The sequence below is a fragment of the Sparus aurata genome, chromosome 8 (genome assembly GCF_900880675.1).
Source record: "Sparus aurata chromosome 8, fSpaAur1.1, whole genome shotgun sequence".
Classification (NCBI taxonomy): domain Eukaryota; kingdom Metazoa; phylum Chordata; class Actinopteri; order Spariformes; family Sparidae; genus Sparus; species Sparus aurata.
The window spans coordinates 36,790,935-36,816,375 of NC_044194.1; the positions used below are offsets into that span (position 1 = coordinate 36,790,935).

At 40.6% G+C, this 25,441-nt stretch overlaps 1 protein-coding gene across 5 annotated transcripts in view; it reads left to right on the plus strand.

Moving 5' to 3' along the window:
• Positions 1 to 9,578: 9,578 nt before the first annotated feature.
• The window catches only part of tesmin (testis expressed metallothionein like protein), a 31,214-nt gene continuing 15,351 nt past the window's right edge, over positions 9,579 to 25,441 (plus strand). The window contains exons 1-6 of one of the 5 annotated variants that reach the window (XM_030426808.1): positions 9,579 to 9,708; positions 11,790 to 11,997; positions 12,267 to 12,359; positions 15,207 to 15,297; positions 15,394 to 15,510; positions 19,314 to 19,437. In XM_030426808.1, coding sequence (XP_030282668.1) covers positions 9,699 to 9,708; positions 11,790 to 11,997; positions 12,267 to 12,359; positions 15,207 to 15,297; positions 15,394 to 15,510; positions 19,314 to 19,437 — 643 coding nt within the window. In that variant the 5' untranslated portion in view covers positions 9,579 to 9,698. Of the gene's footprint in view, positions 9,709 to 9,788; positions 9,929 to 11,789; positions 11,998 to 12,266; positions 12,360 to 15,206; positions 15,298 to 15,393; positions 15,511 to 19,313; positions 19,438 to 25,441 lie in introns of those variants that run through there. The other 4 variants (XM_030426809.1, XM_030426811.1, XM_030426810.1 and 1 more) reach the window with 4 other exon arrangements.

Here is a 25,441-nt window from a genome sequence, read left to right on the forward strand (position 1 = left end):
TCATTTTAATGCAATTTATTCGGCCAGTCAGAATAATAGGTAAATTTATCCACTTCTGTAAATCCTCTATTATTAGACTAACTAGTGGTAAGTAATTAAGTTTGTACACATTTTTAAGGTTATTATCCAGGGTAATTCCAAAGTATTTTATCCCACTTGGAGACCACTTGAATGGCCTCTTTGCAGATGTTCCACATAGTCAAAGTTTGAGAGTGGGAGAATTTCACTTTTGTCGTAATTTACTTTATATCCAGAAACAGTTCCAAATGTATGCAAAACAGTTTTTGCAAGGGAATCAAATGGATTCGTTAAGTAAAGAATTATATCATCTGCCATAAGATTGATTTTATGTATGGTCTGGCCCACTTTTACACCTTAGTCCTGTCTGATCGTCTCAGCCAAAGGCTCGACGGCCATAACAAAGAGCCCAGGGGACAAGGGACACCCTTGTCTGCTTGATCTACTCAGGGGGAAAGCAGTGGACATTTGTCCATTAATAATTATTTTGGCTTGTGGTTTCTTATAAAGCGTTCTGACCCAATTAATAAAATAAGAGCCAAATCCGAATTTAGATAGGACCTTGAGTAAATTGGGCCACTCAAGCCTACCAAAGGCCTTTTCAGCGTCCAGGGTAACAGCTATACTAGGTTCAGGATTGGAGGTTGCCCTATGAATGACATTAAGTAACCTACACATGTTACTGGCAGAGGATCTCTTCTGGATAAAACCCACTTGGTCTAGGTTTATCAATTTTGGTAAGAATTTTCTCAGCCTGTTTGCCAAAGCTTTAGAAATCAATTTATAATCCGCATTCAAGAGTGAAATTGGTCGAAACGTGGAGCATTTCAAGGGGTCTTTGTTTTTTTTATGGATCACTGTAATTATAGCCATTGAAAATGAATCAGGGAGGCTTTGTGTCTTAGATGCTAGATTAATCACATCCATAAGAAGAGGAATAAGCAAATCCTTAAACTCTTTGTAGAATTCGGGGGGGAACCCATCCTCCCCTGGTGATTTATTAGATTGCAGTGTAGAAAGAACACTTTCAATTTCTTTTGAGGTAAATCTAGATCCCTTTGGTCGTCCTGATTCAGTTTAGGTAATTCAATATTATTTAAGAATGTATCTATCATGGACAGATCCTCTGGTGATTCTGATTTGTACTAATCAACATAAAACTTTTTAAAAGTTTCATTTATTTCTTTTGGGTTCTGTGTAATACAGCCATGTTCATCTTCAATTTGGTTAATTGTTTTTGAACTCTCCTCTTTCTTTAATTGCCAGGATAGAACTTTATGAGCTCTCTCCCCCAGTTCATAGTACCATTGTCTTGTTCTCAAAATATTCTTCTCAGCCCTATAGGTGCATAATGTATTATACTTGAGTTTTTTATTTACCAATAAGCTGATATATCTTCCTATCCCTATGTTGTTGAAAGTCTTTTTCCAGCCCAAGAATTTCTTTCTGTAGTTCTTACATTTCTGCCGCGTATGATTTTTGAAGTCCTTTTGTATATGAAATTATTTGACCTCTTAAATAAGCTTTTAATGTGTCCCATAGTATGAAACTATTGGGGAGGAAGGACAGTTTGTTTCACAGAATAATTTGATCTGATCCCAGACAAATTTACAAAAGTCAGGTTTTTTAAGAAGGGTCGAGTTCAAACGCCACCTGTACATATTGGGCATTTTCTCAGGCATTACTATTGATAAGGTGAGTGGGGAATGATCAGAAAGTATCCTCGGCAAATACCCAGACTCTAATGCTCTTTAAGTTACATGTGTTGACAGTAAGAAAAGATCTATTCTAGTAAATGAATTACGACGGTTTGAATAATAAGAATAGTCTATTGTTTGGGAATGTATTTGCCTCCAAACGTCTGTTAGATTAAGATCTTTCATGAATGATAGAGTGGTTGAGGCTGATTTAGGCCTTGAAGTGGAAGTAACAGATTTGTCCAGAATTGGGTCCAAACAAAAATGTTCATGGCCTCCTGATACTTTAAGAAAAAATATCCTGAATAAAGGAAATGTCGTCATAGTGAGGGGCGTAAAGGTTTAGTAAAGTCCACTGTTCAGAATAGATTAGACAGTTTATTAAAATGTATCGGCCTAATGGGTCACTAAATGTTTCCTGAAGTGATAGGAATGTTTTTATTTATTAAAATAGCGACTCCTCTCGCCTTAGAGCTGAAAGAAGAAGAGAAAACTTGGCCTATCCATCCTCTTTTTAATTTATTGTGTTCTTGCGCGGTAAGATGGGTCTCCTGTATAAAGGCTATATCCGTTTCAATCTTTTTTAAATATGTTAACACCCTTTTCCTCTTGACGGGCCCATTTAAACCATTGACATTGAAACTAACAAATTTCACCACCTCATTCATGTGAAAAGTTTAAAGAATTGGCAGTAGCCTGTCCTGCAGCCTCTTCACATTAAGCTTAAAGAAAATGCCTCTCTTTCAATGGAACAAACAGAAAAAACAAATAAGGTCAAAACCTCCCCGTTCCCTTAAGCACCGACCCCCTGAACACTCGGCACCATCCAAAATCACCAACCGGGACCTTCCTTTCTGCGCTTCACCAGGTTTGCACTCAGATCTGGGAAGAACATCACGGCATTTCCATTGAAAGTGATTGGCCCACCTTTTTCTCTGGATGTCTTAGCGGCTATTCGGAGAATGTTGTCCCGGTCCTGGTACTTCAGTAGACGGATGAGAACTGGTCTGGGTCGCTTTTCTCCTGGCGGGCGGTATGTCGGGGACCGATGCGCTCTTTCAATGATCATCGGCTCTGGAAAGTGCTGTTGTCCCAGCACGGAGGGGATCCAATGGGTAAAAAATCGCACCGGATCCGTTCCCTCTCTGCCCTCCTGTAGGTTGACAATGCATACATTGTTGCGCCGGCTTTGGTTCTCTAGTTGGTCTACTTTGTCCACGAGGAGCTCCTTCTCCTTCAACAGGCGGATGACATGGGTGTCCAGGTCAGCTAGCTTGTCCTCAGCCGAGCTAATTCGCTCCTCCGCCTCCATAATTCGTGAACTCATTCCGTCTATCGCTGTTTTCAACCCCGAAATAGAGTGATTAATTTCGGCAGTTTTGGCGTCGAGCTTCTGGGAGAGTGCTTCATTACCACGTTTTATTTCTTGTAGTATGGCGAAGCTTCCTTCTACTCCACACTGCTCTTCCATGGCCATGTTGTGTTCCGCACTCGTTTCACGTGCTACAGCTTCCCGAGAAGAAAAGTGGTCGATAATTGAGCTTTGCGTCTTATTTCGAGATCTCAAGTCCATACTTCACCAGTTGGATGAAGTTTGAGGTACAGCGGGTGTTATTTTGCACTCAAATCCGAGTTTTCATTAAGAGCTCCGGAGCACACGTCTCCCTAGTTCAGCTGCATCACCGGAAGTCCGTGAGGAACTTTGTTGTCTGGTGCCACACAAACAACCTGCAGCTCAACACCTCAAAGACTAAAGAACTGGTCATTGACTTCGGGAGGGATAGACCCAGACCCAGACCAGTTCTGTTAGGAGCAGAGGAGGTGGAGGTCGTGGAGACCTATAAATATCTTGGGCTGTGTTTGGACAACAAGCTGGACTGGACGAGCAACACTAAGCAGCTGTACAAGAAGGCTCAGAGCAGACTGTACTTCCTGAGGAGGCTACGATTATTCAACATCTGCAGGAAGCTCCTGTGGATGTTCTATCAGTCTGTGGTCGCCAGCATTCTTTCCTACGCTGTGGTGTGCTGGGGTGGGAGCACATCAAAGGGAGACCTTTCCAGGTTGGAAAAGCTGGTCAGGCGGGCCGGCTCGGTGGTCGGCATGAAGCTGGACCCCCTGGTGACAGTGGCGGAGAGGAGAACTCTTAACAAACTGCGGGGCATCCTGGCAAAGGCCAACCACCCTGTGCGCTGTCATCAGCAGCCGGAGGAGCCGGTTCAGCGACAGGCTGCTCCTTCCAAAGAGCTGGACAAACAGTCCGAGAAACTCCTTTGTCCCCCATGCCATCAAACTGTACAACTCCTCACTGGGGGGGAGGAGGGCGAACAGATGATGAACAAATGCATGTACAATACAATAACCATGTGCAATGACAACACAACCATACAAATACTGTGTATCTGTGAATACTGTGTACAGTTTATATATATTATATAGACACACGTGTATATACATATATTTACACAAATATTTTTCCTCTATATATAAGTGTTATCTTAATTTATTTTATATTATTTATGTATATGTATATATTTAACAGTGCTGTGTGTGATATGGAACTTCAATTTCCCCGAGGGAACCTCCCAAAGGGATTAATAAAGTTATGTTTAAGGCTAAGTCTAATGATTTTGTACAGTCAGACTAACCAAAAACGTATTATTGATCATCATTATAAAGTTTCAGGGTGTTCCTGTAACCATGGTAACTCACGGTGCCAGAGGGGAGGGAGAGACGCTGAATGAAGCCGTTTACACAGATACACTGCAGACAAGTCCAGACTATAGCTGTTATTTCACACATGTAGCACATAACAGGAGACTCTTCGTGTCAGATGAGTTCTCACGTGTTAACTAAACTCAATAACGAATTGATAACGTAGCAGCACGACGAGTCCTTGCTAGCTAAGCAGCTAAACTTTAGCGCCGCTCCGTGTTTAGATCCCGCCCTGTGTGGGTCACTACACTGTCATTGGTCAGGCGCACACACGCTGTTAACGATACCATTGGCTGCAGAGTGTGACAATCTGTCAATAAAAATCAGCCAACACTTGTTCTCCTCCGATCTACATTGAAGCAACGGAGAGCTTTAATCCATGTGTGAAACAACCCCAAAAATTATTAAATTAAAAACAATATTATTATACATTACATTTTTGATATCAGGTCACAGGGGCCTGGAGTTTCATGAACTCGCTTCTGGGGATTATTTGACTCACCCTCTATGTCTGTCTGCAATTTTCTCCTTTGTAGAAACTGCTAAGGCTCTTAATAGTCCACCTACTTCTAAAATAATCTTTACCTTAGGAGCTCTTTTAAGAGCAAAGATGCTTTGTAAATTCCTTTTTTTTTCTTTTCAGGATCTAGTCTTAACTTTCAGGGCTAATTCTAAGACAACGTCATAACTGTAACAATTTTCTTAGAAATGTTTCACTAGGCCCAAGCTTTTATAAATACAGTCTTATGTCCCTGTCTAAATTAATGACGAGACAGCGATAACGTCAATGGTCACCAGAAAATAATAGTGGCATGCATAAAATCACCAGTCAAGTTGGGTGACTCGACTGGTTTGAAAAGCTTTTTTCCCCACAAGTTATACTTCACTGGGCATGTGCATGGTTTCACTACACCAACTTCTTTTATGGCTCAATACAGAGTGCCACAACATGACTCTATCAGTTTATCACACCAGAGCCCTTGAAGTGTGAATGATGTTTTAATAATCTCACATTTCTTGTTAGTCCTGAGTAATAGGGTGATATCCCCCTCTTTCATGCCTATCGGAAGTACATCTGCAGCTGCACCAAATTGGTTAAAATCATTGTGAATCTTAACTGTGTGCTTCCATCAATGCAACAATGTGATTTGCTGATATCCTTCCTGGTTTCTGGTATGTGATAAAGCACCTGACTGGCTTTTGGGGGGAAGGGGCAGGATATGTGTCATACAATTGCCACCCATGGAGTTAGTTTATATTCAAAAGTTGTTTGTGTCCTCTTTATAATGTCTCTGTTATTACTCATTTCCTCAACGCTGTGCTAATTTACATCTCTGGGGTTGTTGTGGCAAATTAATCCCTTTTCTCTCAACTGAATGACATTGCAGTGTTTTTCGAGATCCCAGAAAGGAGACCCAGGCAGCTTGGTGTAATTGGTCAGACAAGAACAAACAAGAACTTGGGGAATGTTTTTGGAAGCTTTGCAAAGCCTGACCATGCACTAATCATGATGTGGTCATCACTATGGAAAAAATTTGAAGGATGTGACCATGAAACTTGCCATCCAAACAAAGTCCCAGGGCTACAAGGGTGTTCTCATAACATATAGGTTAGGTTTCTCGAGCTCTCTAGGTGACTTCTTTGCGTGGGCTAATGGGATTCTGGAGGAGGAGCAGGACTGTGAGGCTGTAGGTCTGACTTCTCTCCCTGAGAAAGAAAACAGAAAAAAACAAACAAGAGAAAGCTGGGTGAGTTGTCAGAAGATAAACCCATTGCTAATCCAGTAGTGGATTACAAATTAAAAACCATAACATGATACTGTTATTGAAAGTATGCACAACTTCTATGCAGCAAATGCAGTGCTGTGTGCAGATGTCTCCTGCATGGATCCACAGCACATCATGACATCAGAGAAAAAGGCATTCCAAAGAAAGCCATGAGGGAGCTCAGCAATAACTAACTGGAATTTGATGAATGTGTCACTTTTGAGGTGTTACAGGCTGGACTGATCAGCCTTGCACAACAGTGGGCAAGACTGAAAAAGTCACCACTGGAAAAGTACAACACTAGGGCTGCCTCGGCCAGAGATGAGTAGTCACGAGAAGGTTTTGAGGATCCTGATGAAAGTGTGGAGTAGCTGAGCAGAAACTGTTCCATATGTAAAACTGCCAACTGTGCTGCTACAGTTGTGGTCAAAAGTTTACATCCACTTGTAAAGAACATTTATATATCATAGCAGTCCTGAGTTCCAATGACTTCTAAAGCTCTCAATTTTCTGTGATGGAATCATAGGAACACATACTACTTCATCACAAAAAACATTCTTGAATTGAATTTCAATAATGAATTTATTATAAATTGTCTGAAAATGTGATTCAACAATGCGGGCTCAAAAAAATACACACAATAATTCTAATATTTTTGGTTAAATGTCCCTTGGCCATTTTCATAGCAATTAGGTACTTTTGATAGCCAGAAAGTGGTAAAGTTCAACCAAATTTGTTCGCATCCTTGCACAGACATGTTTCTTCAGCACTGGGTGAACACCTTAGCAAACATTTCAAAAAATAATCTTGAAGAATCTACCATGTCAGCAACTTGCAGGATGTTCATAGGCATAAGTTACCAGCAGATTCTTCACAGAAGCAGCACTGTTTCAGTTTCTCTCCTGCCCCGTAGCAGGTGGCTGCATGACCGCTGAAGTTAAACCCACAACTGCATCAGTGCACATGTGTATCTAACTAATTTAGAGTAGCTAGATGGCAGAGAGGACAGCATTAACTTCATGGCAATATTTAATTTTTGGGAGAAAGGGACAAGAACAACATCACGATGAAATGCAAGTTTAATGTATGTATATGTGTTGAAAAACAGAAGCCCATATATTTCCACTGAATTTGTGTTTTTTATCATTTCTATGTAAGTATTCATAGTTTACAGACTTATTAGTTGCATGTTTAAACATCATATACTAGGCTATAAGAGCCTGTGTTGTATTGCTTTCATTGAAACAGCCTATCTATAACTTATACATCTGCCTAGATCTCTGTCATATCGTGAGCAAAACAGGAGCTGTAAATGTTAAATTGCTTACAAAAATTATGGTAGAGTCAAAACAATTATGTCAGTTGGCTGTCTGGACAATATAACTGACATGCGCAAATGTTGCAAAGAGGTTTTGCCCTCATGTTTTATAACTCTAAAGAACTCTAACCCTAATGTTACTTTCCTCAGTAGATAACGCAGTAACGTTTACGTTAAGTTACTTTCTAATGGCAGTGATCTAGTAACAAAACAAGTTACCTCTAAAAAAAGTAACATTACCCAACACCGTTCACTGATCACTCAGTTTGATTTTGTGCCCCAGTTTAAAACACACAGTAAAGATTTGCTTTTTAAAACTCATCTTAAAACCCATTTTTAATCTTCGGCTTTCAACCCAGCATGAGACTCTGCTCTTGTTTGAGTGTTTTAGTGTTTTATTGTTTTTATTGTTTTAACATTTTCATTGTTTTATTGTTTTTATTTTGTCTCGTATGTTTTTATGTTTTATGTTCTATTTCTTTTCATGTACAGCACTTTGTCCCAGCTATGGCTGCTTAAAGCGCTTTATAAATAAAGTTGAGTTGAGTTGAGTTGAGTTTACATCCTGGTTGTAATTATTAATCCATCGATGAGGACAAACGATCTCTAGTAGGACCAGCATGATAGTAGCATAATAACATAGTAACTTCACCTTTTTACAAACTGATCAGCAACATGTCACACACATGGACCATGGAGCATTTCCCCGCACCAGCAGATTTGGTCTGAATGTACCCTTTATGTTTTTCACTAGCCCTTTTTAGATAGAAAAGGCGGCACATTTGCTTCAAGGTAAGTGCCGCCCTGTCTTTCTCAAACGGAAGCGTAATATTCCTCCTCCGCCTCTCGGGTAGGCGTAAACATGTGACGTGACTTGAAGCTCGAAGTTGGGCTGTGAACAGTGACAACAAATTCATTTTTAAAATAAGAGCTTTATATTGCACCACATTGGAGTTTAGAACTGGGTTCTTAGCGGGGGGCTTTTAATTTGAAAGTAGCGACCGTTCCTAGCTTGCCGCAACAACAACAAGCGGACACAACAAAGACAGCTACAGGGACCGAGGAGACGCTAGCATCTCCTGGATCTCAGCGGCTGTCCAGTTGCTCATCTTAATGTCCACGGATGAAGTGATGGACTGACTGCTGTGATCAGCTGTTTCTTGGTTTTAAAACTCCCCAGCTGTGGGTCGCACAGCAGTGCATCTCATCGACAACTCCGCCCACCTCACTGAGATAGCAGGCGAGGCGGAAATAAGTGTACCCTCTGAGGCGGAAAATAGGCGGACCAAAACAGACCCCCAATTTGCCGGCCTCTGTCTAAAACCACGGACCGAGCCGCCAAAGGCCCAGTCTAAAAACGGCTAATGTCAATGGAGAATTTCCCACAATGGAGTGACCTCCTCCAGGGCTGTCACTCAGCTAGCTGTCCACATCTGTGAAAATGACATGGAATTGTAATATGAACAGAACAACCTTATTGTGTTGAAACTTTTATATATAAATATGAATTAGTGATGTTAGTGTATCAATCACTTGCATATTCTTGAGAAAAGGTGCAATTCCATATGAGTGAAACAGAACATTTAGCCCAAAGAGACTAGAAAATGAATTGGAGCTATAATATTGGTAGAATTAACTTGTGCAGCAGCAGCAGGCTCATTCAAACAACACTAACCAAAGAACTGGGATGAGCATGAGCAGCAGAGTAACTCATCAGTCAATGATTAATGAAGTTGCAATACAATATACAAAGCCAAGATGCTGAAGCCTGCAGAGACATAGGCAAATTTTTCTTAATGTGAGAAATGTGTTCTGAATGGGCTTTGTGAAAATACATGTAACTTGTCTCCCCTTACAGTCAGAGGTTTATCAACATGTGATTTTACAAATGGGACAAAATCAACTACAGCTTTAAATTACAATGCAAAAGAACACATTAAAACGGGGGACAACAAAGTAATACATAATATAGTTTACGTTTATTATCTAAACATGAGTATGGTTGTTCTCATAAAGCGCACGTCAGTTAATTAATCGAAATATAATTTGCCTGTTACCTGCGCCACCTTTTCTCGCTTTACAAGGTCGCTTTCCTAATATCGACACTTCTTGCAGGCCGTGAAGGCACCAGTCTGGCGGCGGTTGCACTGGTACGCGTCTAAAGCCGTCCGCAAGCCAAGCGACATGCATGCAAGTAGGTGACCAGTTGAGTTAGCGCAACATATTGTACATTTAAAAGTCTGACAGGATTTGTCATTAAAACTGGCGACCCTGTTTTTTGACATACGCACGACAACGCGTTGCACAACTGAAAAGCTGAAATCTCCGTTGCCTTAATCAATCGTATTATCAAATTAATCTTAACGTTACATTAACATCGGTTTACCGTACAGACTAAACAAGCACCACTAATGGTAATTATGGCCGTCCAGTAACGTTAGTTTGAATTAATAATTCTTATTAATTCGATAACTACCAAGAAGACAGCTTTGACGTTAAGACGAAACCTCTAACTGTTGTTCGCTAGCTTAAGTAACTGACGCAATTTAAATGTTGCTACTTAACGCTAATCTAGCTAACTTTAAATGCAAACCAGTTAGTTCGCTAGCTAACGTAACGTCATGCTGTGGATGGCTATGAAGAAGAAGTCAAAGTATTTGAAAATACAAGTAGTGTCGTGGAATTGTGTGTTTTAACTATCAGGAGTTAACGTTACAGGGTCTGACAGTATATGTGTCACATTGAGGAATGTGGAAGATCTGACGTTAGAGGATAATTTAGTGTAGGTTTAAGTTTAACGTTACATAAGATAGATCTCTCCATTATAGCAACAATATGTATCTTTTTGGTAATTTAAAAGAAAACAGCTTCAAAATCATTTAATGGTGCAGTGTTTTGTAATGGGATGAATTGTGTCTCTGTCTCTGCCACTTACCCCCCCATCACTTGTTTCTGCACCATGTATTTTTAGTTAGAGGGTTTTCTCACAGCGGTAAAAACAAGTTTAACCCAACAAGTTCTCAACACATAATATTGTGATAATGTGATGACTTGTTGCAGACCTGGGGTTCTTTTTTTTTTTCTTTTTCTTTTTACAGTGGTGTCTCACTCAGAGTCCGTGGTGGGATGTGCAACTCTCACAAAATACCAATTTCTTGTAGTCAGTATGAATCAGTTTAAAATCATGATGATAAAGGGATGCAGACATGCGGGTTAGTTCCAGTGAAAAGTAACATTAAATCAGACATTCCTTTATTAGTCCCACAAACGGGGAAATGTGTGCATCACAGCAGCCAAAGGACAGTTCAGTAATAACAATAATAGTTCAATAATAACAATAATGATGGTAAATTATCATACCCTGAATACCTGAGGGCACCACAGACTGTTGAATGTTTTAAAAAAGGACTTAAAACTTTCCTTTTTAGCAGATCCTATGACCTCTAAGTTGCTTTTGACTTTCAGGTGTTTTTCTTTTACTAATATTTTCTCTTTTATTTGTGCTTTTCCTGTAGCACTTTGAGATTTATTTAAATGTAAAGTGCTTTACAAATTAAATATATTATTATTATTATTATTATTATTTTTAATAAATTAAAGCTGCAAGCAGCAATGAACGGGCCCCTCGTTCTGTGCACGTCATAGTCAAAAATAAACAATGTAATAAAAAGGTAAGAAGAACAGCTAGAGCAGAAATAGAAATAGAATTGTGTATACATTTATGTACAACTATAAACAGTGTAATTATAAACAGTGTGGGCAGTGTATTGTCATTAATAAATAATTAATATAAGTATGACAATTGCCCAGTAAGTGTAAACCAAAATGAGGGTGTATCAGTCTGCCACTGAAGGAGCTGCCCAGTGCTGAGATAGTGACCTGCAGCAGGTGGGACTCCTTCACCAGCAGAGATGACAGCTTATCCATCATCCTGCTCTCTCCCACCACCTGCACTGAGTCAAGCTGGCCTTCTTGATAAATGTATCAAGTCTCCTCCTTCCTACTGCTGAGATGCTGCTGCTCCAGCAGACTACTCCATAGAAAATGGCTAATGCCACCAAAGAGTCATAGAAAGTCCTCAGCATTGCACCCTGCACTCCAAAGGACCTGAGCCTCCTCAGCAAATGGAGTCTGCTCTGACCTTTCTTGCATGTTGCTGCAGTTAAATCAGTCATGTCCAGTTTATTGTTAAGGTGAACTGCCAGGTAAGATTTCACCATCCCAATGTCAAAATCCCTGAAAAGGATCTTTTTATTTAATCTATGATTACAATAGGTGCCTTCTATGCTGGTGGGGAGAATAGCCCTATGAAAGAGCACAACACAACACTTCCTGGCTATGAGAGGGACAATAATGTACACAATGCCCCTGCAGGGACGTATGTATGGGCAGCCCCCCCTCCTCATGTCAGTCTGCCTGGAGTAATTCCCCATCCTTACCAAAGTACTATCAAGCCAGGAACGGTGGATTCTCCCAGCTTAAGGTATAATATTTAGTCATTCGCTAAACAATTATGAGATTTTCATTCCTAGATCACTTGTAAGCTATGACAACCCTTTCTCTATTCCTGTTTCTCTGTCAGGCATTATCAACATGATTTGCAGGCCATATATTTTTATCTCATTTGGGAAAAGCTGTTCTACAAATCTGCTGACCTCATATGAAAAATACTCAAGAAAATACATATACTGTATCTATTGTTTCACATGCCTTACACAAACTTAAGCAGTTGATCTGAATTTGGGATTTCAGGTTCCCCTGTTCATGTCAGTCCACTCAGTGTCAGCTGACCTATCCAGACTACCACATGGAGCCCCAGTCGAGTCAGTATCACATCGTCACTGGGTAAGTCAGTTTCACATTACAGTATATGTTAGGAGTCATTCAACTAAATAGTGGTATTGTTCATTGCCGTAGATTTATCTCTGCTCATTTCCACTGCTGTCTGTGCTGGAAACAGCATTATCTACTGAGAAAAATAATGCGTTACAGTACTTTATTGTTACTAAAAATTGATCTTTCATAGTAAAAACTATGATTGACATGTATGTGCTGTTTTCAATTACAAGAAAGGAGGGAATAAAATGTTACTGATGGGCTGTTGGACATTTAAAATGCATGATTTTTTTTCCAATTGTGCATCTAGTTTGTCTGTTAAAATGTAATGTATCGCAATTCCGAATCCTGAACAGAGACCAGTGTGGGGGCCTGTCCTGTGCAGGGCGGGCTCTCACTGCCTGTTCGTCACTCTCACACACGCCGATGCAGACAGACACACAGACACCCTCTGAGTGGCAAGAGAGAATTGATGCAGACAAGTGCAGAAAGTCTTTTGCACATAAGGGCGGGAACACGAGCAATCTTTCAAAACATCTTGCAGAAGTACATCACATACAGATGGAGAAATGTACAGTTTGACCCCAATCTACCTCAGATACATTATACTAGGAGCACACACAGAGTTAATTAGATATTACAAACATGGGCTGATAGCTGTTAGTAACCATTAGTCAGCTGAATGTTTAGCTATGCCATCATGAATTCTGTCTGACTTGGTTAAGCACCGTTCAAACTGTCCTTCAGCTACGCTGAGACTCAAGTATGATTACATCCAGTAATTAGGTTTTTTTATTCAGCTATTCTTGGAATGACAGCATGTATGATGCTTGTACTTTTTCCGACAAAATTCATGAACGCATAGCTAAAAATTCAGCTGACTCATAGTAACAGTCATTAATGGTCGGTCTGAAACTAGAAATGCCTTTTTAAACTTGTGAGGATGTGTGCGCTGGTAGGGATGTCACTGCATGTTAGAATGTATCTCATAAAAAAAGTAAATGGCAGGCAGGTCGTAAAGGTCTACGTCTAACAAATGCAAAGCCTACATTGCGGAATTCTTTATTTTATTGAAAATTGAATCGTACTGTGATATTTAAAAGCAAAAGTCAAATGAAATTGTGAATTTTGAGAATCATGACACCCCAAGTAAATTGGACTTTTTTCAATTCATCCACCGTGGTATTTGTTTTGCCCAACAAAGCATTTGGCCTTGTTTTCTCTCCTGAGTACTTTGGAAACTGATACTCTTCCTCAGATCATTCCCCAACCAGTAGGCTTGGATGAATGGAGAGGTGAGGGCTCTATGCAGAGCCAACAGAGCAACAAGACTGAAAGCTGGCATCAAGGAGGCAAAAAGGGGACATTAGCAGAGACTGGATAGATGGCAGGCAATTAAAAATGATACAGGCTACCGGAGCAGGAGAGCCCTCATCATGTGTGAGGCCACACTGCATGATGAGCTGCACACGTTATGCTCGCTTTGATCTGCTCAACGAAGACTCAGCTTAGAAGTCTACTCCTCCTCCAGAGGACTGATCAATGTCAGTAACCACAGTGGATGTGAGAAAAATCCTGCTGAGAGTGAATATGAATAAGGCTGACACCGAGGCTGTGTACAAGAAGGGGATGAGCAGACTCTATTTCCTGAGGAAGCTGAGATCCTTCAACGTGTGCAGCAAGATGTTGGAGATCTTTCACCAGTCTGTTGTTACCAGCGTCATTTTCTTTGCTGCTGTGTGTTGGGGCAGCAGCATCAGAGCCAGCGACACTAACAGACTTGATAAAATCATCAAGAAGGCTGGCTCTGTACTTGGTCTCAGGTTGCAGTCTTTTGAGACTGTGGTGGAGAGGAGAACACTGAACAAACTTTTATCCATCATGGACAATGATCAGCACCCTCTCCATCACACAGTAGACAGACAGCGGAGCTCCTTCTAGATATCTATCTATCTATCTATCTATCTATCTAAGATAATTTACCTGGCTGTGTACTAAAAACATGTGCTGATCAGCTAGCTCATGTTACTACTGACATTTTAACATCTTGCTTTCGTCGTTCCGTACCTAAAAGTCTACTGTGTCTCATCTTGATGAATACAGCTCTCTCCCCGATCATGATGAATTGCTTCAAAAAACTGGTTCTCCAAAGACAACATCCTTGCCAGCCTAGACCCTCACCAGTATTGTTTCAGAACCAACAGATCCAAAGAAGGTGCCATATCACCTATCTTTCACTTAGTCGTGACACATCTGGAGGCTTGACGCACTGGATGTGTGTGTAGTGGTGCTACATGGCGTTACCTCTCGTTCTTCATTTTGATGTCCATGTTAGAATGTTAGACCTGGATACACTGACTCATGCCTCTCATGTACCTGTCAAGCGAGGCTGCTATGTCGCTCCATCTAGACATTTGGAGTCTTGTCTATTTCTACCACTACATGTATGCAATTCTCAGCAAAAATAGACCTGAAAACTACCCATAGACAGTCATATCGATATCATACCAGTGTTTTAATGTCTGTATCTATAGAATATGTCACAGACATTAAAAGAATAAACACAACAGGGGAAGGGAAGTGTTTTTCCATTGCACACATTTTTCTTTCTCTCCCTTACTTCCTTCCTTTCTCCTTATTGCTCATTCAATGGTGGTACAGAAAAATTATATTTATTAGTGCAGCAGCTCAGCAATGCAGCCACCACACACCACACAAGCAGCTGAGCTGATGTGCTGGCTCGGCCTGATTTGGTTTGACTCTGCCCTTCAGCCAAGTGGAAGTGAATTTATTTACTATGATGACAGTGCCAGCTGTTTGAAGGTCTTTATTAAATGACATGTTAATCTTTCTCAGCCCTGTGCCTGGTCCACCAGACAGCAGCCATCACAGCTTAATTTCTGCTCCTTGGTTTACTAATGAACCTGTTCTCTGCAGCATGATGCCGGTGAGTATTTAGACTAATTTATCTGTTTTCATGGATTGTTGATTTATACATTGCTCATTTGTTTAATGGGTGTGAATGTGTTTGGTTCTTTTTCAGCAGGATTTACATGTTCCTGTTGCCGGCATCTGTGTACCACAGGCTATGCATCCTCAACAGTTTCATGAGGGGCTGAGTGAATTTACATCCCACCTCACACAGCCTGCAAGTTCTACTGTAAGCACAGAGGATAACAGATGTTTCAGCATAGGCAAATTAACATGAAAAAGATAGCTCTCATTAAGTTCAGTTCTATTCTGTATTTATTTCTATGGAAAGAAAAATAGAATTGATGGCAGTCTCCTAGTATGTTAACTTGAGGGAATGTGTTTTTCAATTTGACCAAGTAGACTAAAAATGGCTATTACACAGCTCTTCTTAATGCTGTAGAATGCTCCATTTACTTGAATGGGCCTTCCCAACGTTCGGCGGTCAATTGTTTTCATATAATTGACCGCTGCTGAGCGTATTTGACCGTCATCAAGGAAAGTGGCCTTATTGCCTGTGATTCACGTATTTCGTATCACTCCGCGCTCTAAAATCTTTGCTCCACAAGTAGTCTGGTCACTTATCACCCCAGCATCTTCGGTCGCTAAGCGATGTCAGCGGATCTGTAGTCTACTTCATATCGGAAAAAACGTACTCCTAGGCCACTAGTATGGATGAGTTTCACATTAACTTTAATATTCTTGGAAAATACGGTGATTTCAACTCTTGGCAAAAGGCTGAGTCGTCATCACCGGTCAAGAAAAGAAAAAGAGAGGAAAGCAGCGAAGAGGGAGAAGAGAAACGGCGTCGGTTTGGCAAACTATATTTCTCTGCTGAAAAACACTATGAATGGTAACAAATAAATTGTAAAAAGACACACTGTGTCAGGTTTTTTTCGTGTTGGCAAGTAACCATGTAATAAGCAGGATAATGACCGCCGTTTTATACATTATCCCTCACATACAATATTTGAATATATACAATGACCTTATGCAGAGTGTTAGATCCCCAGTATACCCCTGTCCAGGAGGTACTGGCCCAGCTCTCCACTATAAAGGATTAGATCCCTAAACCTACAAGGTGTTAGTTTAAAGTGGGATTTAAATAGGGACCGCTTAAGCTGGTAGCAAGGAGACTCACCTAGCCTCTTAATACCTAAGTCTGAGCATCTACCCTGCTTCTGTTGACTTGGCGCCTGACCTGAATAACCCCTGAGACAGATAGGGCCACCAGCCATGCCATTTAACGACGACTCTTTTCTAAATGACCTGTGCACTTGGTAGGGTGCTGGGTTGGATTTTAGGGGCCTTTGGTAAAACCCTAGTGGACTGTTTAGTTAGGAAATTGGGAAAAGAACTCTAATGTCCAAATTGTAATCCACAGAATGTTTGTAAAATGGTTAATCTGTGGCGCTCTTATTGCCTTGTCAATTTCTGCCATGGAACTCCTTTCTGCAATTTTTGGGCTGCTAACATACTCTGTCTCATGGGTTGATCCATGGAAGAAGCGAGAGGAAGAACCATGTCCTCTCCCTGGTTCTGGTTCATATACTCTTTTCGATTGACCCCACTCCCCATCTCTCAGACTCTGAGCACATCATCCTTCAGAAATGTGTTTACTTACTTGCTCCAGTCAGTGGCTTTGTTTATGGTCTACTAAGGACATTGCAGCTCATTCTATCTCTAACAACCTTGTGATATCCAGTCAATAGCGATTGTGACGATGACCTCAGCTCAGTACAACTCGTTAGTTTCTTCATTTTGATTCTAACCATTTATTATTTTCATTATGTTTTTAACTTCAATACTTTCATTTCAATCATGGCTAAACGTTACACGTTCTTCCATTGTAATCACGACAGACTTATTACATGTTTTTTCATTATAATCATGACAGAATCATCACATGTTCAACACAATATAATAGGCAGCTTCGATATACTCCTGAATCATATTTTAGGATTACGTATAATGTCCTTTATACTGATAAACTCCACCCATACTCCTGTATAGCAGGAGTGTATGGATCTCAACTTTTCTGACAAGAGATTCATTAGGGGTGTTTTTTCAGGGTTGGTACTGATTATTAGTTATTAACTAAGAACCGATATGCATTTTCAGTAAAAGTGATATTTTATTAAAACATTTCAATGTTATACAACAAACACCAACACATACCTTTGTTGAAATGCCTTTAAGCATATGTTGAGTAAAATGGAACTATAATAGCTTTATAAACAATAAAAGTATTTCAGCGTAATATATTGCGCTACTGGATTGTAATTACAAAAGCAGTACAGTTTTTGTCTTTTGCCAACATGCATTGCTCAAAGCTGAAGTCACATCAAAACTCTTCACACAGTCAGAGAAACAGCAGTATAGATACAGTGGCCTTAAATTTCTCACTCCTCCATGGCAGGGCCCTGGCCGATCTGTGGCGGGTCCCTGCCGCGCCTTGGAATGCCATGTTTGGAGACCATTTACAATGGTTTATGGATCCACCAGAAATGTTTATTAATATGCACTGTCCCTGTCAAATAAAATATAAATAATAAATAATAATAAAGGAGTGAGCAAGCTATGAGGTCACAATGTCTGGAACCTGTGTATTATTTCCTAAATTAGAATTCAAAAGAGGATATAACTGTGTAATCAGGAGTTAAAACGTCTGGTCAATCCTTTGAGTGTCAATTTAATGTGCATGAATTATAAAATAATAGATTAATAAAAGTCTGCTGCCCCACAAAGAGGCTGTCGGTGATCTGGTCCTAGGTCTCCTGGCAATCTCTTATTCAACCACGGCCACACCTCCATATGAATGTTCAAAGCAACATAATGGCAGTAGCTGCCGCAGGATTATAGCTTTCAAATCATGCAGACTGCTAATATTTACAGACAAATTACCAGTGCACAGTGCAGTAGGCAGCAGCTATGAGGTCATCAATATACTGGACTGACAGAGAGCAGTCAGTGTGTCTTTTGTGGTAAAACTTATATGTTTTATGTATGCACACCATACATGCTTCAAAACCACTATTACTCCTTCTTTCTGCTGTAATGTAGCCAAATATTCAAGCTAATGTGTGAATTGAATTAGTCACGCTCATTGCTGTAGTCTGATGAAGAAAAAAGATCTGTGGTCGTCTGAGATGGGAAGTGGGACATCTATACTGGATTCATCAAAGTTTGAGAACACTGCAACATACTAACACTCTGTATTTACTTTCTGGCATAAAAGACCTTAAGCACATACACAATTTATTTTCCCAGCCATAATAAAATATGGGAGGCAACAAGCAAACAATGTAATTTTAGGTTAATAGTCTAAGAATAATTAATATTCTGTTCACACTTGAGAGTACAAACTGAATATTGTACTAGTGTATATGTTGCAATTTTATCTGATCACGGGATGAGGATTTGTAATTTCATCACATATAAAAACAGATGTCTTTTTCCTCCTTTACCTTTACCCAAAGAAGACCAGCTGTGGTTATTAATCACTAATAAACACTAATTTCTAAAACCTGGCTATGGCCCTGGGAGGAGCAGTGATTATGGAAGCTGAAGAAGCTACTCTGCTTGAAATTAGCTGTTCTAGCTGCATCATAGGCTCTTTGTAACCACAAACACACACATGCAGTGTAGAGGAGATGAGTGAAGGGGCTGCCACACATGCCACGGCGCCCAACAAGCAGTGTTAGGGGTCGGTGCCTTGCTCAAGGGCACCTCAGCAATGCCCAGGATGTGAACCAGCATTCTCCAACTCCAAGTCCCCAAGCCAAGTCCCTACGGACTGAGCTATTGCCGCCCCTACTTAAGTTCTTATAAAATTATAACAGACCTGACAATTGGTGGCAGACAGTGCTGTTGCACTCGGAAACTGTGGGAGTGCCAAATCATCCAAAAAGCCAATTTCTACATAATGTTGCTTTAATCTATCTAATCACTGATTGTCAACCAATTGTTGCCATCTTCCCGTTGTCTCTGTAGGTGGTGTGTAATGTAAGTGGAGGTGGACAGGTTGTGCTGGTTAATCCCTGTGAGCCAGAACCTATGTTCCTTACCCTGAAATCTGCATCACAGCATAGAGATAACAGCCCAAATCAAGAGAAAGGTGAGGACAACTTTACATTGATTACTTGTTAGTAAAGGTTAAGTTTTGTGTCCAGCATGAAATGAAATCATACCAATGAACAGAGAACAAAAGAATAACAATCATAGCTTTGAGACATTCCACTAGGGCACCTTAACTGAAACACCACAGAGTAAGATTTTCTACTTGGTCTCAAATTAAGGAGGCCACATTAAGCTTATTGAGTTTTTTTTCCTCAGAGTTATCTCTATGTGTTATATAACCTTAAGGCATGTTAAACATCTGCAAAGTTAGAAGCCCTTGGAGTCAACGGCTACTGGAGTTTTTTTCTTTAATTTACTATACGTCACTATGACAGACAATACGACCTCTAGCAAGGGAGTCATTCTCTACCTAGATTACAGATGGACCTAACTCCCTGTCTCTTGTTGTTATATGAAGAACCAGCAAAAAAGTCTTAATCAACTGTCAAGACCAAATGGATTTACTTTACATTTACAGCCCTTGTGTCCGCTAACCACTTTACTTCTGACTTTGAGGACCAGAAAAAAGCTTAAACTTAGGCATTAGAATTGCTGTTATTGCTTGCAAGAACCAAAAGTCTTCCTCTGCTCCCACTGTCTGAGACCCAGTGGATAACTTTTTTTTTTATGGAAATGTCCCTATAATGACTGGAAAATTATTGAATTGTGTGTTTGTGTATTTTACGCCAAGACTAATTGAGTAACATTACAAGCTATTGATTGGCCAAAAAATACTTGTGATCATGTCTTCTGAAAAGCACAAGTTTGAACTATTCAAATACATATAACCAATACCAAGAGAGACATAATTAATTGTATAGGTATACTACAACATTAAAATATCCTTAGAGATCTGCAGTGTGTCTGATTTAACTGGTGCAGCTTTTCTAGTCTTTACTGTGCAGCTTTTCTAGTGGTCTAATCACAGACCAATTGCATGTGTTAAAAATCATGTCATGCGATGCTACTTACTAGCATGGGGCAAAGGGGCCCAATGGATAGAACGAATGGAAGCCATGACACCCCAAAGCATCGTGGAGAGTGACAAAGTTACGTGTTATGCTCTAAATGACAAGTTCAAGTTTAAGTTCAAGTTCCGTTATTAGTACCCAGAGGTAGAGATGAAGATGAATACTGGGTATGGATACTGTTTTTACCACACTTCTGTTGTATGTGGGTTGGGTTAGGGTTAGGGGGGTTAGTGTGGGACATTTCTCTTTTCTTTGATGAGTGAAGGCTCTCTTTAGTTGTCAGACTGTGAGCACCATCAGACTGTCACACCCCTGTTCCGCGCTGCAGGCTTTTCCAGTCACACAGATGCCATCTTGTATCTGATGCGATTCTGATACTACCTCCAGAGGTGGATCAGCACCAGAGGGAAGGATAGTGTGAATGGGGCTTGATTTTGTGCCTTGTTCTTCATGTCTTTCTTGCTGTGGCTTCCCCTGCTTTCCCCCGCCTTCCCCTTTTGGTCCAGAAGGAGCAGGCTTCTATCTAGTTGGGGGCTGGGGTGTGGTCTTCCCTGCATTGTGTGCGTTTTTTTTTTTTTATTAATTGCCCCACAATTAGTGATGACAAAATGGTGAGAGTAGCACAATCTTCTGCATAATATATTGATGTCATGATATTATCTGCTACTTGCTTGGAAGCTTCATCAGATTATAACCTGTTGCTATCAGGGTGTCCATTTTCCGGCAATTTGATAAATAGTACAGCTGAAGGAAGATTCATTGCCTCTAATTATTAAGAAATTGCCTCTCCATCTGCAACAGGGGTACCCTCTGCTCTTTGAAAAACCCTTTGTTTCCAAATTTTAGCACGAACATGCCCCATTGCGTATTCTGAGTCTATGTAGACATTGAGGTATTTTCTGCAGCACACTTACTAGCGACCATCAGGACTTTCATTTCTGTGAGCTGGGCAGAGCATGGCTGATAATTTTTTTTCGTTTGTACTGACATCAGACTCAGACTCAGACTCATTTTATTGTCATTTCTTCTTCGCCAAGAAACATGGAAAAAAAGAAACAAAACAAAGTGCTCAGGTCCCAGTGCTAAGTTAAAATATAAATAAATATGTTACTAAAAAGACAGACACGGTAGTCATTTTCACGCCCAGTGCCCACATTGTGTGAATGGCAAAACTACTTGTCCCAACCTGTGTGCCCCTGGACGTGTTGGTCTTAAAATGAGGTGTGGTCAGGCGCACTTTTGTCTTGAGGCAACAGAGAGCAACAGCACCATAGAACAACAAGCAGCTGGTCTAAAGTCAAAGGCGCAGTCTGTTTTCTGCTATTTAAGTAGGGCATTATTCAGATAGTAAGATGTGCCTACAAGGCGGGTTCACACCGTGCATACACGTGGAAATTCATGATTTGAGGCTGCTTTCAGTTGTTTTCATGTCATTGATATTTTCCCAGTGTTTCCCACTCCTTGACTAATTTGTGGTGATGCACTACAGGAATCAACAATGGGCAAGATATTATATGTGATAATGATTAGCACATATAAAACTTTTTTATCCAAACCATTCTCAATCTTTGGGTCAGGAACACTTTTAATCCTTTTAAATCAAGGACCCTTGGTTTAAAAGGGTACACTATGCTGTTAAACCGTCCATCTGATCTGTTGACTACAAAATCCAGGTCACATGCACACCTCCTCGGGAATTTGATAAGCTCTATTAAAGTGAAACTCTCGCCAAAAAGCACCAAGGCTTTATTTGTGATTGAATATGAGTCAAACCTTCGTGTAAAAGCATAATCTCTCTATAAAAGCGACTAACCTCTGTCTGTCTGTCTGTGTGTGTGTGTGTGTGTGTGTGTGTGTGTGTATGTGTGTGTTCCTCAAATATCTCTGCGGATCAGGATCAGACTGACCTGAGAGTTTCAACATGGCTGCTGCGTGGTTCAGGGGTGTGCTATTTCGCATTTGTTTGGATTGCAATGATACCGTTAATAAATTATTTCATAAATGCTTTACAAATTCCACGAGCATTGTCCACCGGAGCCACTACAGTCACGTGCGCACCAGAGCCAATCACTGCAGAGCCCATCACTGCAGAGCCCACCGCGACCCCCCACCTTAAGAAACAAGCAGACTTATACCTGCAGCAGCGCGAGCTGGACCGGGATTTTGCCGGCGGTTCGGTCCCGTTCTGTTCTGTGCATCTAAACTGACTGTTGTGGATTAATGAGACTAAAAGAGCCCGGATCGAGTCTGTTCGGGTCTGAGGAGATCCGGAGACGCGCGGACAACAAAGTGGAATCAGATCTGTGGATGTTTGTGTGTAGCTAGCTGCTAGCCGCTAGCTGCTATCCGCTAGCTACACAGCCCACCTCCCGATCGAGGCGATGGACCGGACTCACCGGCACGTCCAAAACCGGACTTAGGGTAAATAATGTCGCTTTTTCGCGAACATTGCCGTCACGTTTGCTTTGTGTCTGGTGCAGGAAGAAACGGTAAAAACGGGCTTTTGTCACGAAAGTGTCCAAGCAGCAAGTTTGGTTGTTGAGGAACAGGAAGTTGTGGGAGGGACGTAAGCAGATGATTGACAGGCAACGATGGTCGGTGTGTAGACAGTGATACTGAGAGTTGAGAGATTTGTGACATTTAGCATGTTTGGAGTGTATAGTTAGTGTGTTATGTAGTGTTTAGTGTGTAACTTAGTGGAGTCGTTTTTTGTTTAATGAGTCAAGACAATTAGGAGACTGCTGAATGAGCATTGCCTGCATTTGAATGTAAATAGTTACATGTAACTTTGTACATTTTTAAAATGTATGCACATATAATGCAAATATAAATTGTTGTTTATATTATAAGTAATACAAAATGGTTTGTAAACATATTTGTGGTTTTTAATAAAATAGTTTTTAATAGTCAAAAACGGCCAATTACACCCTGGAATATTGGATTTCACAACAAACCTAAATATCCCTGACGTCCCACGTTCAAACACAGCCTCATTTGGCCATCCATGAAAAAGCTGCTTAACCTCCCACTTTTCTATAGGAATACATTTTTCTTACGGGCACTGCACTAGTTTCAATGAAAGAGGCATTTTTAAGACTTACCGTAGTTTCGCTTTCGGGCAAGCTAATTTTCAATGGAGTGCGGGGCACTGGTACACTAGCATCAAAATTGCTATTTTTAAAACACTAAGAAGGCTCGACACAACATGAAACTTTGCTTGTAGTATCACCAGGGTCTCTACACATGAACACGAGCATTGAGAACATTGTTTGTGTACACAGAGTTGACTAAAAAGAAGGTTTTTGGACAACACACGTTAGCAGTCGCATCTCCGGTGCCCCATCGTCATGGCAGACAAAAAGTGTCGATCCCCGAGTGCGACCTAACAGGCAGGAGAGTAATGGTGGACCGCTCCTCAAGCCTTCCTGTTAGGTCGCAGAAGGGTCACCCTGTTAAGTGTTCATTCACGTCCATGGGCTAAGTGGGCTTTTTATAAACATATCTTTGATTTAATGGTATCCTAAGCACAAGGAATAATAACATGTAGGAGCGACTTCAACTTAAGGTTAAATCCAATTTGGGATGTCTTGGAAATCACCCATGATCAAAATTAAAGCAGCGATGATTGGGCCCTTGTAGTGTTGTAGTGTATGATGTGGAGAAAACAACCTGTAGATGTCATGAAAATCTGATGATGTTTGTCCACACTGCTAATGGCTGATAGTACGATAGTGCCTTCTTTCAAAAATGTAAGCATGTATTATGTGTGAGAGAAAGTGTGTGTGTATGGCTTGTGGTTTTACTTCTGCTTTGTTTTGCTTGCATTTATTTTGTACAGCACTTTGTGCTAAATGTTATTTGTGAAAAGTCCTGTATAAATAAAGTCAGATTGATTGATATGAGGCTGACTTCCTGTGTCGAATGGGTGGCGCTATGGATATGTTACAGTATTGATGCATAGACCATAGAAAAACCCTCTACATGTATGACCAATTGGGTGTAGATAGGAGGCTGGAGTGGAGGCTGGAGTTATAAGGACTTCCTACTTCATGGCGAAGCATAGAAATCGATTGCACTGTCGCGCCCACCATGGATAACGGCAGCAAGAGATTTTGATAACTTTTCATCTTCAAAGTCTGAGGATGATAGTGACTGAATGTGAAGTCTCTGGTGGTAAAGTAGAATGGAAGGGAAATGGTGCCAATTGGCAGCAAAATCTCAACTGTGAATCAAAATGGCAGACTTCCTGTTGGACTGAGGGTATGGGTCTGAGGGGGTTTTTTGTGCGTCTGGTCAAAAAAAAAGATTTATTCACGGACAACATTTGAATATAACTTGGGCATCCTCACTTCACCTTCCCAGATTTAATCACAACCTTAACAAAATGGATGATTATCTGGTTACAGATTAAATACACATACATCTCAAGTACTGTCATTTGATTACATTACCAGTTAATTTGTCTGAGTGTGTGAGTGTATGTGTTTAAAATAAAATGGGATCACTTGAAATCCGGTTTCAGGTGGTAAAAGAACATCGGACCAACATTGCTTTTAATAATATTGTCACAGTATCAGAACATATGAGACGTACTTGTTTTGAACTGCATGTGGGAATATCCATTCTCGATTAAAATCTCTGTTTTCTCTCTGTACCTCCTCTCTGACTCGCTTCTCCTCCGACAGATTCTGTATGTGTAAATTTTCACTCACTCGAGTCTCCCTGCTCGTCCAAATGCACTGATTTGTTTGGCTAAGGTACTTGAAGTAAGATAATTGACAGCACATGCAACAGGTCTGGGGGTTTTTCGTGTGTGTCGCTAAACCAGTACCATGAAGGCTAGAAAAGTTGCGCCAGTCAATATAGAAATGCTCCATTAAAATGTACTCATTCTCAATAATGTATTGGTTATAGGTCCAGGTCCCAGGTATTTTAAACAAAGGCGATGGCCAGTAAGACAAAGGCAGCCTGCCTCTGGGTTAGATAGGCAGGGAAAACCCTGGGCTCATCAACATTGCCAGGAAAGGACTC